This window comes from Ursus arctos, unplaced genomic scaffold (genome assembly GCF_023065955.2).
Source record: "Ursus arctos isolate Adak ecotype North America unplaced genomic scaffold, UrsArc2.0 scaffold_10, whole genome shotgun sequence".
NCBI classification, from domain to species: domain Eukaryota; kingdom Metazoa; phylum Chordata; class Mammalia; order Carnivora; family Ursidae; genus Ursus; species Ursus arctos.
The window spans coordinates 61,320,363-61,334,312 of NW_026622764.1; the positions used below are offsets into that span (position 1 = coordinate 61,320,363).

Sequence of the window (13,950 nt, forward strand, 5' to 3'; positions counted from 1 at the left end):
TGGCAGATTTCCTGGCACTACCAAAATCACACTCCTTCCCTCCCTGGAGGGCTGGTCCTCAGAGGAAAGAACTTCCCTGCCCTCCTCTGGCTAACTTTTCTTACCTCTTATGATATACAGCAAGCTGTTTTTAAGCTCCCCAGAGTTCAAAAGAAAAAAAAAATCAAATCGAGGACATTTTAAATCCCAAAGATTGAAATAACTCTCATGCCCCAGAGAGCAATTAGAACAGAAAACATCTGCCTCCGTCGGTTCAGCATCTGCTTTCGGCTCAGGTCGTGATCTCCAGGTGCTGGGATCAAGTCCCCCATCAGGCTCCTTGATCAGTGGGGAGCTGCTTCTCTCTCTGCCTGCTGTTCCCTTGCTTGTCCTCATGCACTCTCGCTCTCTCTCCCTTTCTCTTTCTGACAAATAAATGAAAATCTTAAAAAAAAAGATACTGTAAAAAAGAAAAAGAAAACGTCTAAAAAAACTGAAAACTTTATCCGCAGTGAAAAGTTACCCTGCTTCTGGAATGCTCTTTCTCTTGCTTCCTGTCCTAGCTCTTGAATTCACTGGCATAGTTTGTTCTCAGTGACTGACTAACATACAACTTCAAAAATTTATTCACCCATTTTACTAGTTCCTGTCTTTAATGATGCAGCACAGACAACATAATAAACCAAGTATCATCCTGTTCTGTGTTGCTCGCAACACGCCGTTATTGACCTGGGCCCGGCAGTACACAGTTATTTCCAAGGCTACATTAAGTTCAAGATCACAGCTAAGAGTGGCTTCCACAAGGGCATTAATGGTTATTTGTCTCGAGTGGGCTCTACAGTTTTTCCATCTTCTAAGAGGTCTACTGAGTTCGTGCTACGAAGTCTACAAGCACTGTATATGAGAAAATGACTTTATGAAAGAATAAGCTCAAGTGATGGAAGGTACTGGGATCAACAAATGACTGCACAAGTTTCTATGACTCCTCTTGACAGATGTGAAACGTACACGCTCCCTTGGCTCATACAGTTCTGAAAGATGACTTGCTTACAATCCGACATCCGAGGAGGGGAACATCTGATTTAACAGTTCATGGTAACTTCTTGTAAAAGGAGTACTAGGAGATGAAGCAAATTCGAGACATATTATTCCCCCTAGCATTTTATTTCTAACTCTGCTCTAATTTCATCAATTTCTGCCTAGTGTCATTTGTATCTTTCTGCATGACTACCTTTCCTAGAAGGCGGAAAACTTCTGGGATTGTTTTTTTCATCTTAACTTCCCACAGTCCTTTGCTTAGAGTCTAATATTCAGTAATGGCTCAAAAGTTTCTTAACTTAAAATGAAAGAGCCCAGAGGTCTGGTGGACCACGCTCGGGCTGCTGCCTCCGCCTGTGTGATGTTTCCACACAGGTAAGGAGTGAAGCCCCTGCAAGCTCTTTACCTGTCTACTCCTACAACTCTGACCCTTTACAACCTTTATTTATTTATTTTTTAAAGATTTTATTTATCTATTCGACAGAGATAGAGACAGCCAGCGAGAGAGGGAACACAAGCAGGGGGAGTGGGAGAGGAAGAAGCAGGCTCATAGCGGAAGAGCCTGATGTGGGGCTCGATCCCAGAACGCCAGGATCACGCCCTGAGCCGAAGGCAGACGCTTAACCGCTGTGCCACCCAGGCGCCCCCCTTTACAACCTTTAAATCATCAGGAAGGAATCAAGTGAACTGTGTTCTGAGGACACATCCCTAGCCTAAGGACAAAGTCCTCTGGTCATGTGGGGAAGAACTTTTCCAAACTTCCCCAGTTTCTCTTTAACTGTGTAGGAAAATCTAAAGGCTCTACCACGAGAAAAGGAAAAATTCAAAATTCATTAGTACACCCAAGCTCTGCATCGTTGTTTTCTTGCAAAACCTATAGTATTTAGGAGACAGTTTCGTTGAAATAAATCACCACTTCAAAAGTGATTTCTTAAAAACTTTTTTAAAAAAGTGAACATGAATGCAATTAGGACACGCAGGTGTCAAATTTTCTGTCCAAGTTAGGGCATGCAATATTGATTAGTTGGAACAAACCAAAACCCTTTTCATTTTCTTTATAACTCAGTTAATAATTCATGGTTCAAAAAAGGGACTTCTAAAAAAAATCTCAAATAAGTAAAGACTTTGATCATAGCACTGTTATCCTATAGGAACCTCTAAAGCTATCAAAAACATCATAAATTATATATAAACACTCACTTCTTAAGGCACAGTAGTATTAGGAAGATCAAAACCTAGTAGCAAAAAAAAAAGTTATCTCCTTTCAGTGAACATCTAACAATTAACTGGATTTTCTTCTAATCGCTGATCGTGCAACGGATTTATTTCAGTTCATGTATACAAGTATTCCATGATTTTGTGTTTTCGTTTTAATTCTAAGTTCACTAACTTGCCTGGCAACCACACCCTGGTTCAAACTCTTTGGGGGAAATTTCTGAAAGCGATCTGTAACGTATCTCCCACAAGATATCATTGGGTGCTTATTGTAGAGAAAAAAGTCCAGCTCCTTGAGACAAGAGATTTAAGCCTGGGATGGAGACAGCAGGGGGCACCCTGGCAAAGAGGCAACATTAAAATAATTTCTTTAATTTGTCTAATTCTACCTTGTCTATTTCTACCTTAACAAGGTTTAGAAATGAATGGATTTTCTTCCCCTAGGGTTCATGTCGTGAATCGGTTTGGGAATAGCCTTCTTTGCCCATATATACTAACTTGACCTAACCCAGTGCACTGAAAATCCATCAAAATATAGCTCAGCTTATCCCTTCATGATAACAGAAAAAGAAAAACGAATACAAAGGTAGCGTCATCCTCACTCGAGCCACTGCTTTCATTCCTCTTCAAAGAGAGGAGCGCAGTGGCTCTATAATGGAGCCTCTCTATTTTTACTCACCCATCTCGTCTCCAGTAATAACCACCCTGAACCAAACTGAAGCCCCCACTTGCTCAAATGAGCGCTCTGTGATGAACTACCAATAGTTTTCCTAGGCAGTGTTTGGGTTCTTATTGGAATGTGCTCATTTCTCTTATAATCTTAAAAATGTATCTTCACTTTTTAGAATAAACTGACTATTCAATATTTCCAGATGACCATAAAAAGTAACCATGGTGAGTCCGTATCAGTGAGAGGGAGAGAGAGAGCAACAGGCTCTCTCCACAATAGCATAATTTAGGGTTCAATATTTAAGATATAATATTCCAACATTTTCAGCTGTTGGACCCAGTCCATAGAACTTAAATTAAATCATTGGCCTATCTTCATCCACAAATTCCTTTAAAAAAAAAAATCTTTAAAGTCAGATTACTTTTTCAGGTCAGAGGGGCAATCTGAAGTCACATTTTCTATCCTGTAATATATTCCTTTCATCCTCTTCACTTTCCGTGAAAATGAACCAGTCTAAGATTGCCTGGTAGCTCTGTCCTCAGAAAGCCTTCACACAAAAGTTTCCTGCCGGTCTGGCATGACACTTGGCACTCTGAGGTTTTCCTGTCCCTGCAGGCCCTAGAATATATTCAGGCTTTCAGCCAAGAATCAGGAGGTTGGAGTGCAAGGCTATTTGCCAGCATCTAAAACAGAGAAGCAGTTCACTTTAACACTATACTTTGCGCTATCCGTTTATTAAAGCCTTTGTCAGAGCACAACACTGTTGCGGGGGGGTGGGGGAAGAACACCCCCACTGGGATGCCCCGAGGATAAACTCCACCTCCACTCCCAGAGCCCACGGAGGAGAGATCTAGTTTCCATCCTGACATGGTGAGATTTTCATGAAAGCCACCCGAAGCCCTCTGTAGTGAAGTTCGCACCTTCTAGAGAACAGAGCCCTGCCTCCCAAGCCAGCATGCTGAATGGGCTTCTCCCTTCAGTCACTGAGGAACTCTGCAGAGGTCACCTGCCCTTCCTGTCTCAGATTGTGTCCACACACAAAGAAAATTTAGGTTAGAAAAAGACCGGGATAAAGAAAGGGGGGGTAATCAGAAGAGGGAATGAAGCATGAGAGACTATGGACTATGAGAAACAAACTGAGGGCTTCAGAGGGGAGGGGGGGTGGAGGAATGGGATAGACCGGTGATGGGTAGTAAGGAGGGCACGTATTGCATGGTGCACTGGGTGTTATACGCAACTAATGAATCATCGAACTTTACATCAAAAACCAGGGATGTACTGTATGGTGACTAACATAATATAATAAAAAAAATTATTAAAAAAAAAAGAAAAACGCTTTAGTTTCAAGAATGCAGATGCTCGAGGCCACGGGTGTCTGTTATTGTGTTTGAAAGAGGTCGTAAGAGGAGATCTGAAGTGAAGTGAGGAAATAATTTCCTCATATAAAACATATTGTCTTAGACATCATTAAGTGTGCTGTGTGTGTGTGTGTGTGTGTGTGTGTGTGTGTGACGGAGCCATACCTTGTACATGTAACTGTTAGAACTCTAGACAGGTGCTTACCTCTCATGTCTTTGGTGTTTGCCTAAGTCACAAAATATTAGAGAAGAATTATAAATCTACAGAGTACGTATAAATACATTTCTTTTTCAGTTACAAAGTTTCTAAGAACTGTAACGGGATTAGAACAACGCTCTCACAACTAATCAAAGTAATATTGATTTGAAGGCTCTATTTCAATGGTAGGTGAAAATAACAATATTAGAAAGAATTTAGAAAGCACATCTTTCGCTCAGGTGCCAATATGCTTCATGAGCGCCCTGCAGCGTACCCAACGGGCCACGCGGAGGACGGGGGTGGCAGACAAAGCAGACCCAAGTCTGGCTCCTGCCTTGGCAGCACACCTTGCTGCTGTCGAAAGACACTGATGCTCCTTCTAATGCAGGGTGCTGCAGTGGGACATACGGCAAGAAGAGGGCTATTCTCCCAGAAAAGTGAGTCTCTGTATGCCCCCCCCATCTCTCTATTTCCCTTTCCTTTTCTTCCCTTGGATTCAAATCTGATCCCCTATTTACAACGTTTTCGGGGATAGCCATACCCTCAGAAAATAAAACCTGCATTTTCCATTGGGTATCAGGAAAGAACAGTGTACCATACCTTGTGTAAACTGAGTCACACTGTGGTTGCCTCTGTCCAGGTTGAGGAGATATCCATGTTGAGGGGCCTCTGTCACAATAAACCTGAGAGAAAAACGTAAGCTGTCTCTGTCCTCCGCTTTCAATATTTTGCTTGTGATCATGAACCCCAAGTGACCAGTAGCCAGAGTGCGAAGCGTGGAGGCCCCTTTGTTCACGGCAATTTGGGGGACGCTATCATCCACGGCTAAGACCTGGATTTTCATCACCTGGGGTCTCCTGGTTTCAAATATTGTATCAGGGAAAACATAGAACTCTGTATGGGAACCATCAGTCACCGTGAAGGAGAAGCTGTCTTCGCTCGACTCAGTGCCATCATGTCTGTAGCTGATTAAGTTTTCATTCAAGTCTTGCTTGGTAAAAACCATGGCAGGTCTGGTGTTGTTGAATAGGAGTTGGCCATGAACAGGCACCTGGGTGACAATGAACTTCAGGAGTTTGTCAGGAGTGTCTCTGTCTTCCACAGTGAGTTCAAAGGGAGTGATCAGCTTGTTTTCACCCTCACTGACAACCAGGTTATGGATGGTGACCACTGGCTTTTTGTTATCCACATCACTAATGGAGATACGGAATGTCCGGAAGACAGGGTTACGTCCATCGGTGACTTGAAACTCAAAACTGTCCATCTTGACCTCATCGTCAGCTGTGTGGATGTAGTAGATTTTGTTGCCAGCCAGCTGGAGCTGAGTGAAAGACGTGATGGACGTTCCAAGTTGATCTGTGCACTCTAAGTGCCCTCTCATGGGAGCCCTGGTGATGGTAAAAACTAAGTTTTCATCAGGACTGTTCAAGTCACTGGTGCTCAGCAAGTCTGTTGTGAGGGTGACTTTGCCACCTTCTTTCAAGGATACTCCCTTGCTTATCACATCCGGGAAGACGATGTCAATGCTCCCAATGGACACATAAAAGTAGCGATCAATGAGGGCATTTATTCCATCAGTCACATCAAATTTAATTAGGTCCCGAATCCCCTCTTGTCCAAAATGGACATACTGAATTAAGTTTCTGTCCACTTCATCCTGGGTAAAATTCATGCCCAGTGTGATATTCTCAAAGGCACCTGAAGGTTTTTGTCTCTGCAATAAGCCATGTCCTGGCCCATAACGAATAATATAAACCAAAGATTTGTCTTCAGAGTCTAAATCAGTTGCCATTAATATTTTGTTGTTGATAATTTTGGTTTCCCCAATTTCTATTTCTAGGCCATTATTGATCATCATTCTGGGGGTTTCATCATCAACGGGGATAACGATAATAAGGACCATCCTTTCTACTGAGTGCTTACCATCTGTTAGTCTAATCACAAAACTGTCTTCCTGGGTCTCAGAGTCATCATGCTCATAAATAATGCTTGAACTCTCTATGATCTGGTCCAAGGTGAAGCTTTCAACCAAAACCGTGCCATTTATCAGCTGGCTCATGATGTGACCGCGAGTAGGGAACTGGGTAATGGTGAAAGTGAGATCATCCGGGGGAATGTCAGCATCAGCAGCATTGAGGATGGGCGTATCGATCACCAGACTCATGCCTTCCATCACCATAAATTCTCTCATAAATATTTCTGGCTGTTCATCATTGGTGGGAATGATGACAATGGGGAAAAAATGTCTCTCTGAAAAGTTAATGCCATCAGAGCAACGAAATATAAATCGGTCTTCCACAGGTTCGACCCCTTTATGGACACTCTGGACATAGTTAATATGACTCTGCCTGAGGTCTTTCAGGGTAAAGGCACTTATGGCAATTCCTGCTCTTGATTTCTCAGAGCCTGGAGCCGGAGAAATGTTTTCAACATAACCGGAGGTAGGCTGAATAACTATGGTGCACAAGATGTCATCAGTTAGTGAATCAATATCTTCAGCACTTATATGTGTTGAGGTTATAACACTTTTATCACCTTCCATGACCATAAACTGTTCACCCACAGAAATTTCTGGTGCCTGATTATCAACAGGGAGAATGGTCACCCACACAGTAACTCCTTGGATAGTATTGCCACCTATTACCCATTCTTGAGACATATCTGACAGACTCAGGTTAAGAGAGTCCCCTCTAGGCAACAGGCCTATCTCACCACTAGTGTGGGCATAGACGACAGAGCCCTCTAAGATGTCCCTTTGGGTAAACTGCTCTGCTGGAACTCCGTTGACCAGGATTTCTCCGTATAAGGGGGGATCTTCCAAGATGAAAGTCAACATCAAATCATCAGCGTCTTCATCAGTCCCCTTGATAACACTGGCAGTGATTTCGGTAGCTCCATTTTCTAGAACATCTAGATATGACCCCAGAGTGCCAGCGGGAAGGCTCAGCATGGGCACATCATCCGCTGGCCGGACATTCACTCTGAGAGTGATGGGCACCACGTGATGTCTGTCGCTGACCTCCAAGGAGCAGCTATCAGTGAGAGACGCATCCCCGTTATGCGCATAGGAAATCCGACCCTGCTTTATGTCTTCCAAGTGGAAGACGTCCCCTACGTGCAGTATCTGTCCAGACACTCTCATGTGGCCGTGTCTGGGCGCCTGCGTGAGAGTGAAAGAGATGTGCGCGACGTCAGTGTCTACATCATTCACACGCAACTCCGTCTCACTCAGGATGTGGTGGCCCTTCTCCTGAATGCTGAAACCCGTGTTGAGGATCTCGGGTGGCTGGTTGTCCACGGGCTGCAAGTAAAGGGTGAAGGTACCCGGAGCCACATTCCCAGCTTGGTCCTCCACCTGGAACTGGAACTGGGCCACTCGGGCGGCCACTCCCAGTTCTTGCTCCGGAGGTCTATAAGCAATTTTATGGTGGTTGATCTGGGCTTGGGTAAAATGGGCCACCACGACTGAGGGGCTGTCAGTCAGGACCAAGGTGCCCAGTGGGGCTGGCGAGCGGTTTTCATCTGTGTCCATGGGGGGCTGGGTCACTGTGTACCGCAGTTCTCGGTCATCTGTGTCCAGGTCAGTGTAGCGCAGCCACTTCTTCCTCAGCGGGGTGAGCTGGGACTCCTGCACCACCATCCGAAGGGGACAGCCGCTGCCCAGCTCTGGAGGGAGGCGATCCACAGGATGAATGCGTATCGCAAACCTGTGTGGTCCCGACTGATTAGGGGGGTCATGGTTATCCTGGACTCGAAACGTGAACTGGTCCATCACCGGCCCGGGGCTATGGGGCCCGGAGTGCCTGTAGAACAGCCTCCCCTCGGTTATGTCCCGCTGTCGCCACTCTGTCACTGTTTGCTCATAGAATGCTCCCTGCCTCCTCCAAGGGCCCCTGCTAAGCTCTTCCTCTTCACGGGGAGGATGAGTTTGGCGGAGAAGCAGATGCCCTACGGTTGAGGAGGGCGACTCCAGCACAAAAAGCAGCAGAGAGTCATCTGAGTCCATGTCAGTTGCACTTAGAGCAAGCGGCAGGATGGGCACTGTTTCACCTTCTGCCAGTGTCAGCCCCGTGTTAGAATTGAGGACTGGTGGCTGGTCATCCACAGGCACTAAGGTGATGGGGAACAGGAACTGCACCTGGTGCCTGCGTCCTCCGTCCACCATTCGAAGGACAAGGTTGTCACTCAGAGAGCCATCTCTGTCATCGTGATGGTAGACCACCTGGCCGGCCGCTAGCTCAGCCACTGTAAAGGTCTTAGGGGCAGCGCTGCCATCGGTGGCACCCAGAAGGACAAGGTGACCATGCCGGAGCCCAGCCACTACCTCCAGCTGTACTGACTCCAGGTCATCCTCATCGCTGATGACCAGGTTTTGTGGTCCACTGCCTGCAGGGCCTGTAAGGGGCCGAGACTGGCCCTCGTAGAGAATGAGACCAGTGTTCCGGGTGACCACTGGAGCCAGTGTGTTCATGGGCTTCACCACCACCATAAAAGCAAAAGGGTCTGAGGCAGCTCCTTCTGGGTCCACTACCTCCAACTCCAGCTCAAAGAGACGCTCCTGGTCAGAGTCCTCAGAGGGGGGCTGGTAGGCAATCTTCAAGAGCCGCAGATCCCTCTGAGTGAAGGAGGAGAGGGGCAGGCTGCGATCATCGGTACTTACTAGGTAGCCCTGGCCAGGCTGGAAGGGAGAGGTGAGGTTGAAGATCAACAGGTCAGGGGGGGACTCAGCATCCTCCGCGGCCAGCATGTCTGGGGTCAGGGCTGTGAGGACAAACTGATCCACCTCCATCATCATCATGGCCACAAAACTGGGCTTGGGTGCAGTGTTCTCAGCCCCTCCTCGGATTCTCACCAGCACCTGGAAGTGCTCACGTTTCAGAGCGGGACTGCCCACAGGCGAACCTCGAGAGCGCAGCTCCACCACCATGGGCACCCAGTCCCTGTTTGGTGACCGACTGGCGGCCGTGTGGCGGTAGCGCACGCCTAGCTCTTGGAAAGCTTTGCAGTCCATCAGGAGAGGCTCCTGGGCTCCCCCCTCGCTGGCTGCACCTGGAACCTGCGGGTAGTGAAGGAGTTCCCCGTAGCGAGGCAGCGCGCTCAAGCCGGACAGGATGCCCACGCGACACTCCTCGGTCTCGGGCTGGTAGGCGAACTCCAGGCTCCGCGCGTCCAGGGCATTGCTGGTCCCCAGCAGCTCCTCCACGACTAGGGGCAAGTTCCGAGTCACAACCTCCAGCTGGGTGAAGACCACCTCCACCTCCAGCACTAAGGGTAGCACTGCTGCCCCTCCCGGCGCGTCGTAGCGCAGCTGCAGCCGAATGCGATCCCGCGAGGGGCTGCGCGCGCCCAGGTGCGAGTAGCGCACCTCTCCCGGGCCGAAGTCGCACGGGAAGCGCTTGGGACTCAGGCGGCCAGGCCTCTGGGCCAGCGCGTCGTTGTCTAGCACGGTCACCGCGCAGCGGTCCCCCGGTTGCACCTGCAGCACCAGGTCGTGCAGCGGATCCAGCCAGACCTCGCGGCCGAAGGGCACCCGGAGCCCACGGTTCGCCAGCACTATGGCCTCCTCGGCGGGGACCCCTGCAGCCCCCGCGAGATCCGGGGACAGCAACGCCCGGCCGGGGGCAGCGGGCTGTGCCGGGACGCAGCTTACCGGTGACAGGAGAAGCAGCAGCAGCAACACCAGGCGGGGCGGCAGCGTGGGTATCGGCGGAAAACTGCTGGGGTTGGCCACCCCGCCGGCGCGGAAGGCGATCCCGGGGATCCTGGCCGCGTGCATGGTCCGGGTGTTAGAGCTCGGACAGGTCAGCCTGAGAGAGCGCAATCAGTCCCCCGGCAGGGAACAAGGGACCCCTCCGGAAAGTGCCAGGAACTCCGTATTCTGTAGGTGCGGCTGGGCCAGGATGAAAAGTTGCACGGGGTGGGCCGGGCTGACGGTGCAGCGGAGGCTGAGCCCCCTGGCCGTCCCGCTCCGCCGCCGGCCGCACACGGGCTGGGAGAACCGAGTCGCTCCACTCCAGCTTCCCAGGTCCCGGGACCCAGAGCTCTGAGGGAAACCCCTCCCCTAAAACCCCCTTACACCAGTGCTCCCAAGAGGCCAATCGTCGGTCCCGGGAGGAGGCCCCGAGTAGAGGGTTGGGTAGTGATATCTGCCAATCAGCTCCTAGGGGGCCGAGGCGGGGAAACCGCGCGGAGAGGAGGAGATACAAGGCGCTACAAGTTGTCCTGGAAGCGAGGGGTACTGGCGGCCTGGAGCTGCACCCCTTTGCTCACGCTTCGCTCTGGGATGCCAGGGTTGGGGTTCCATCACAGGAGTCGCGACACGCGGCTGGGCTTGAATCAGTTCTTCTGCTGCCTGGGATCCAGGATTACCCATTTTAGCTCCCATCCCCTCCAATTCGATGCAGTCTCGCGCGGGGGAGAGTGTGGTTATTGCTCACTGAGATTTGCAAACCCGAGAGGAAAGTTATTCGCAGTGTCGCTTGTGTTTGAATCGAAACCCAGAGCAGTTTGGGAAGAAAGGCTGGGGCATATTTGCAAAAGGGCAGTTAGAATTAAAAGCCAAAGCTAGCGCAGGTTGCTCGCCCCTGCCCCCCCATCCCACCCCGGGCCGCTGCTGTCACCTTGTAAATTACAAGGGCCACAGTCCTTGGATTGGTGAGCTTTAAACAAACCCCTCCTTTTCACCAAAGTTCAGAGTAAAAGGGAAAAAAGAGGGGCTGGGTGGGGGGAGGACATTTGGAATGCTTGAGAAATGCAGTCCGATGAGAATCGCGAGATTAGCACCAAAAAATAAGTTCTAGGGAATGTAGCCTCAGGCTCTTCCAAAGCCGCCTGTGTTCGGGTAGCTGTCGTTAGAAACGTTCCTGTTCTCTTCGCAGTAATTAGACCAAGTACAGACTAAACCTACTTGTCAGCGTCACATTTCTTTGCATGCCAAGAGAATTGATAAATATCCGGAGGGCGAACGAAAATAGGGTAGCCTCATTTCAGTGAGCCGGTTTTTAAGTCAGAGCTCGAGCTCTTCCTGCCCCCTTGTGTTTGTCCTGTTTCAGAAGTGTGCGGATTCCCCTTCTGCGAGGTTTGTTCTTTCTTTCTTTCTTTCTTTCTTTCTTTCTTTCTTTCTTTCTTTCTTTCTTAATATTTATTTATTTATTTTTAATAATTTTTATTTTGTTATATTAGTCACCATACAGTACATCCCCAGTTTTTGATGCCATGTTCCATGATTCATTATTTGCGTATAACACCCAGTGAACCATGCAATACGTGCCCTCCTTAATACCCGTGACCGGCCTATCCCAGTCCCCCACCCCTCTCCCCTCTAAAGCCCTGAGTTTGTTTCCCAGAGTCCATAGTCTCTTAGGGTTCATTCCCCCCTTTTGTTTACACCTCCCCTTCATTCTTCCCTTCCTTCTCCTACTGATCTTCTTATTTCTTATGTTCCATAAATGAGTGAAACCATATGATAATTGTCTTTCTCTGCTTGACTTATTTCACTTAGCATAATCTCCTCCAGTCCCGTCGGTGTTGCTGCAAATGTTGTGTAATCGTTCTTTCTGATGGCTGAGTAATAGTCCATTGTATATATGGACCACAACTTCTTAATCCAGTCATCTGTTGAAGGGCATCTCGGTTCCTTCCATGATTTATCTATTGTGGACAATGCTCCTATGAACATTGGGGTTTCTGGGAGGTTTCTAACAGCACCCACCTCTTCGAGGAAAAAAAAAGAAGAAAAGCCCTCGCGGTTAAAACCCAGCCATTTCCAGATTCGTTTCTTGAGCAGTCTTGTTTATTTACCCTGATCAAAATGTTTTCTTTTGGAGAATGTTCTTTTCTGTTCAGTAACACAAATCGGATTATTAGTTGGAATATAGAATTGGAATCATGGTCATCCTGCCCTTTTCCTGTTGAAAGAGAATTTAGATTTGGGAAAGAAAAGAGTGTAAGACACTGCTGTGACATTTTAAATTTCAGCCAAAATTGAAGATCTGAAACTCATACGTGAGTACATTTCAGTAAGAAGTATTGATCTTATGAAGCCTTTCGGGTTGTTCGCCTGAGCTTCTCCAGTCAAGAATTTTAATCCGTGCCTGGCACACTCACAGCGACTTTCCAGGTCACAGCCCAGCCTCTATCAGAGTATTGCTGGGAAGTGTCAGATTCTGCTCCGGGAAGGCCACTGGGCCATGTCTGTCCCTGGGAGTTAGAGATGGAAAATTCTGAAATCTTTCAAAAAGAAGCCAGAGAGGAAGAGGTTAATTAAAGAAGCCACTCATACCAGCAAAGCAATGACATTCAGCTACTTGGATATCAGTCGAGCTAATTCTTAATGCTTTGCACTTTGGGATTAAATAACTTACGATTGATGAATACATTTCACAATTTAGTACAAAATAAGCATCCACAAACCTAGAAGGGATGCAGGGGAAATTTTAAACATATGAGAAAACCCTATCCAAGTCCACCGATTTCCAATTCACTTTGGTGTTATTATTTTATAGCTTCTTATAATGATACGTTATTGCAAAAGAATTCAAATTACAGTGACAAGGGGAAATTTTACTTTCCAGTTCACAAATAAAACAAATGGAAAGACGCCAAATGACATAGAACATCCGTTTCATAATATCTTTCTTTATATATTATACTTCAAATTCTGGTTATATACTTTGAAAACTGTCAACTGGGAACTGAGTGATTCTTATTCATTGTGACCCTGGGTCGGCTCTGACCAGAACCAGACCAACAGCCTGACCCTTGATGCTTCCCAGTGGCTCCAGGCTTTTCCTTTCTTCCTTTTAAAGTCCAACTCTGTTTGACTTGCAAGCGATGATAAGATCAGCATTTGAAGTATGGTAGTATGCCTGAAGGGCAGAGTTCAATATTTTGTTTCATGGTAAGAATAGAGGTCCACAGTTATTTTTAAGTAGCCTAAGGAAATCAATAAACCAGAATCTTTTTTTAACTTTTTAATTTAGCCTGCCTTGAAGTGATGGAATGATTCTTAAGAATTATTTTTTTTTCAGGGGAGGGGTAAATGCCTTTGTTATTTGTTGTTGTTTTTTTAACCGCATAGAAGGTAACACATACTGTTATCTGCTTAAATATATTTTGCATTCATAGTTACTGATAAAACAGTGATATATTAAATTCTCATCTGCAAGCAAGTATGATTGATGACGATAACCTCTCTTTAGGATAAATACCTCGGTGTTAAAAGATTTCTATAGTTAAGTGGCAAGGAACTATTATTTTATGGCCAGTAGTTTTAATATCATAAGGGATTAAATAAATTGGCAAGCTTGTAATTTTTTAAAATCTGAGCTGAATTATGCAGTGCTCCTTTCGTCAGCCTTGTAACACTGACTGTGCATTCTCTGGGCAAAATATCTTTTAAAATAAATTCTTAAAGTTGCTTAGCATATGGAAAACACACTAAAATGTCTCCTTAAATCAACTTAAAGCCGAAATCATTCATTGTTAAAACT

At 46.9% G+C, this 13,950-nt stretch overlaps 1 protein-coding gene across 2 annotated transcripts in view; it reads right to left on the reverse strand.

Annotated features, from left to right (window-relative positions):
• The window catches only part of FREM2 (FRAS1 related extracellular matrix 2), a 157,464-nt gene extending 146,968 nt beyond the window's left edge, over positions 1-10,496 (reverse strand). The window contains exon 1 of one of the 2 annotated variants that reach the window (XM_026493172.4): positions 5,060-10,496. In XM_026493172.4, coding sequence (XP_026348957.2) covers positions 5,060-10,235 — 5,176 coding nt within the window. In that variant the 5' untranslated portion in view covers positions 10,236-10,496. The remainder of the gene's footprint in view (positions 1-5,059) is intronic. The other variant, XM_057308998.1, reaches the window with a different exon arrangement.
• Positions 10,497-13,950: the final 3,454 nt, after the last annotated feature.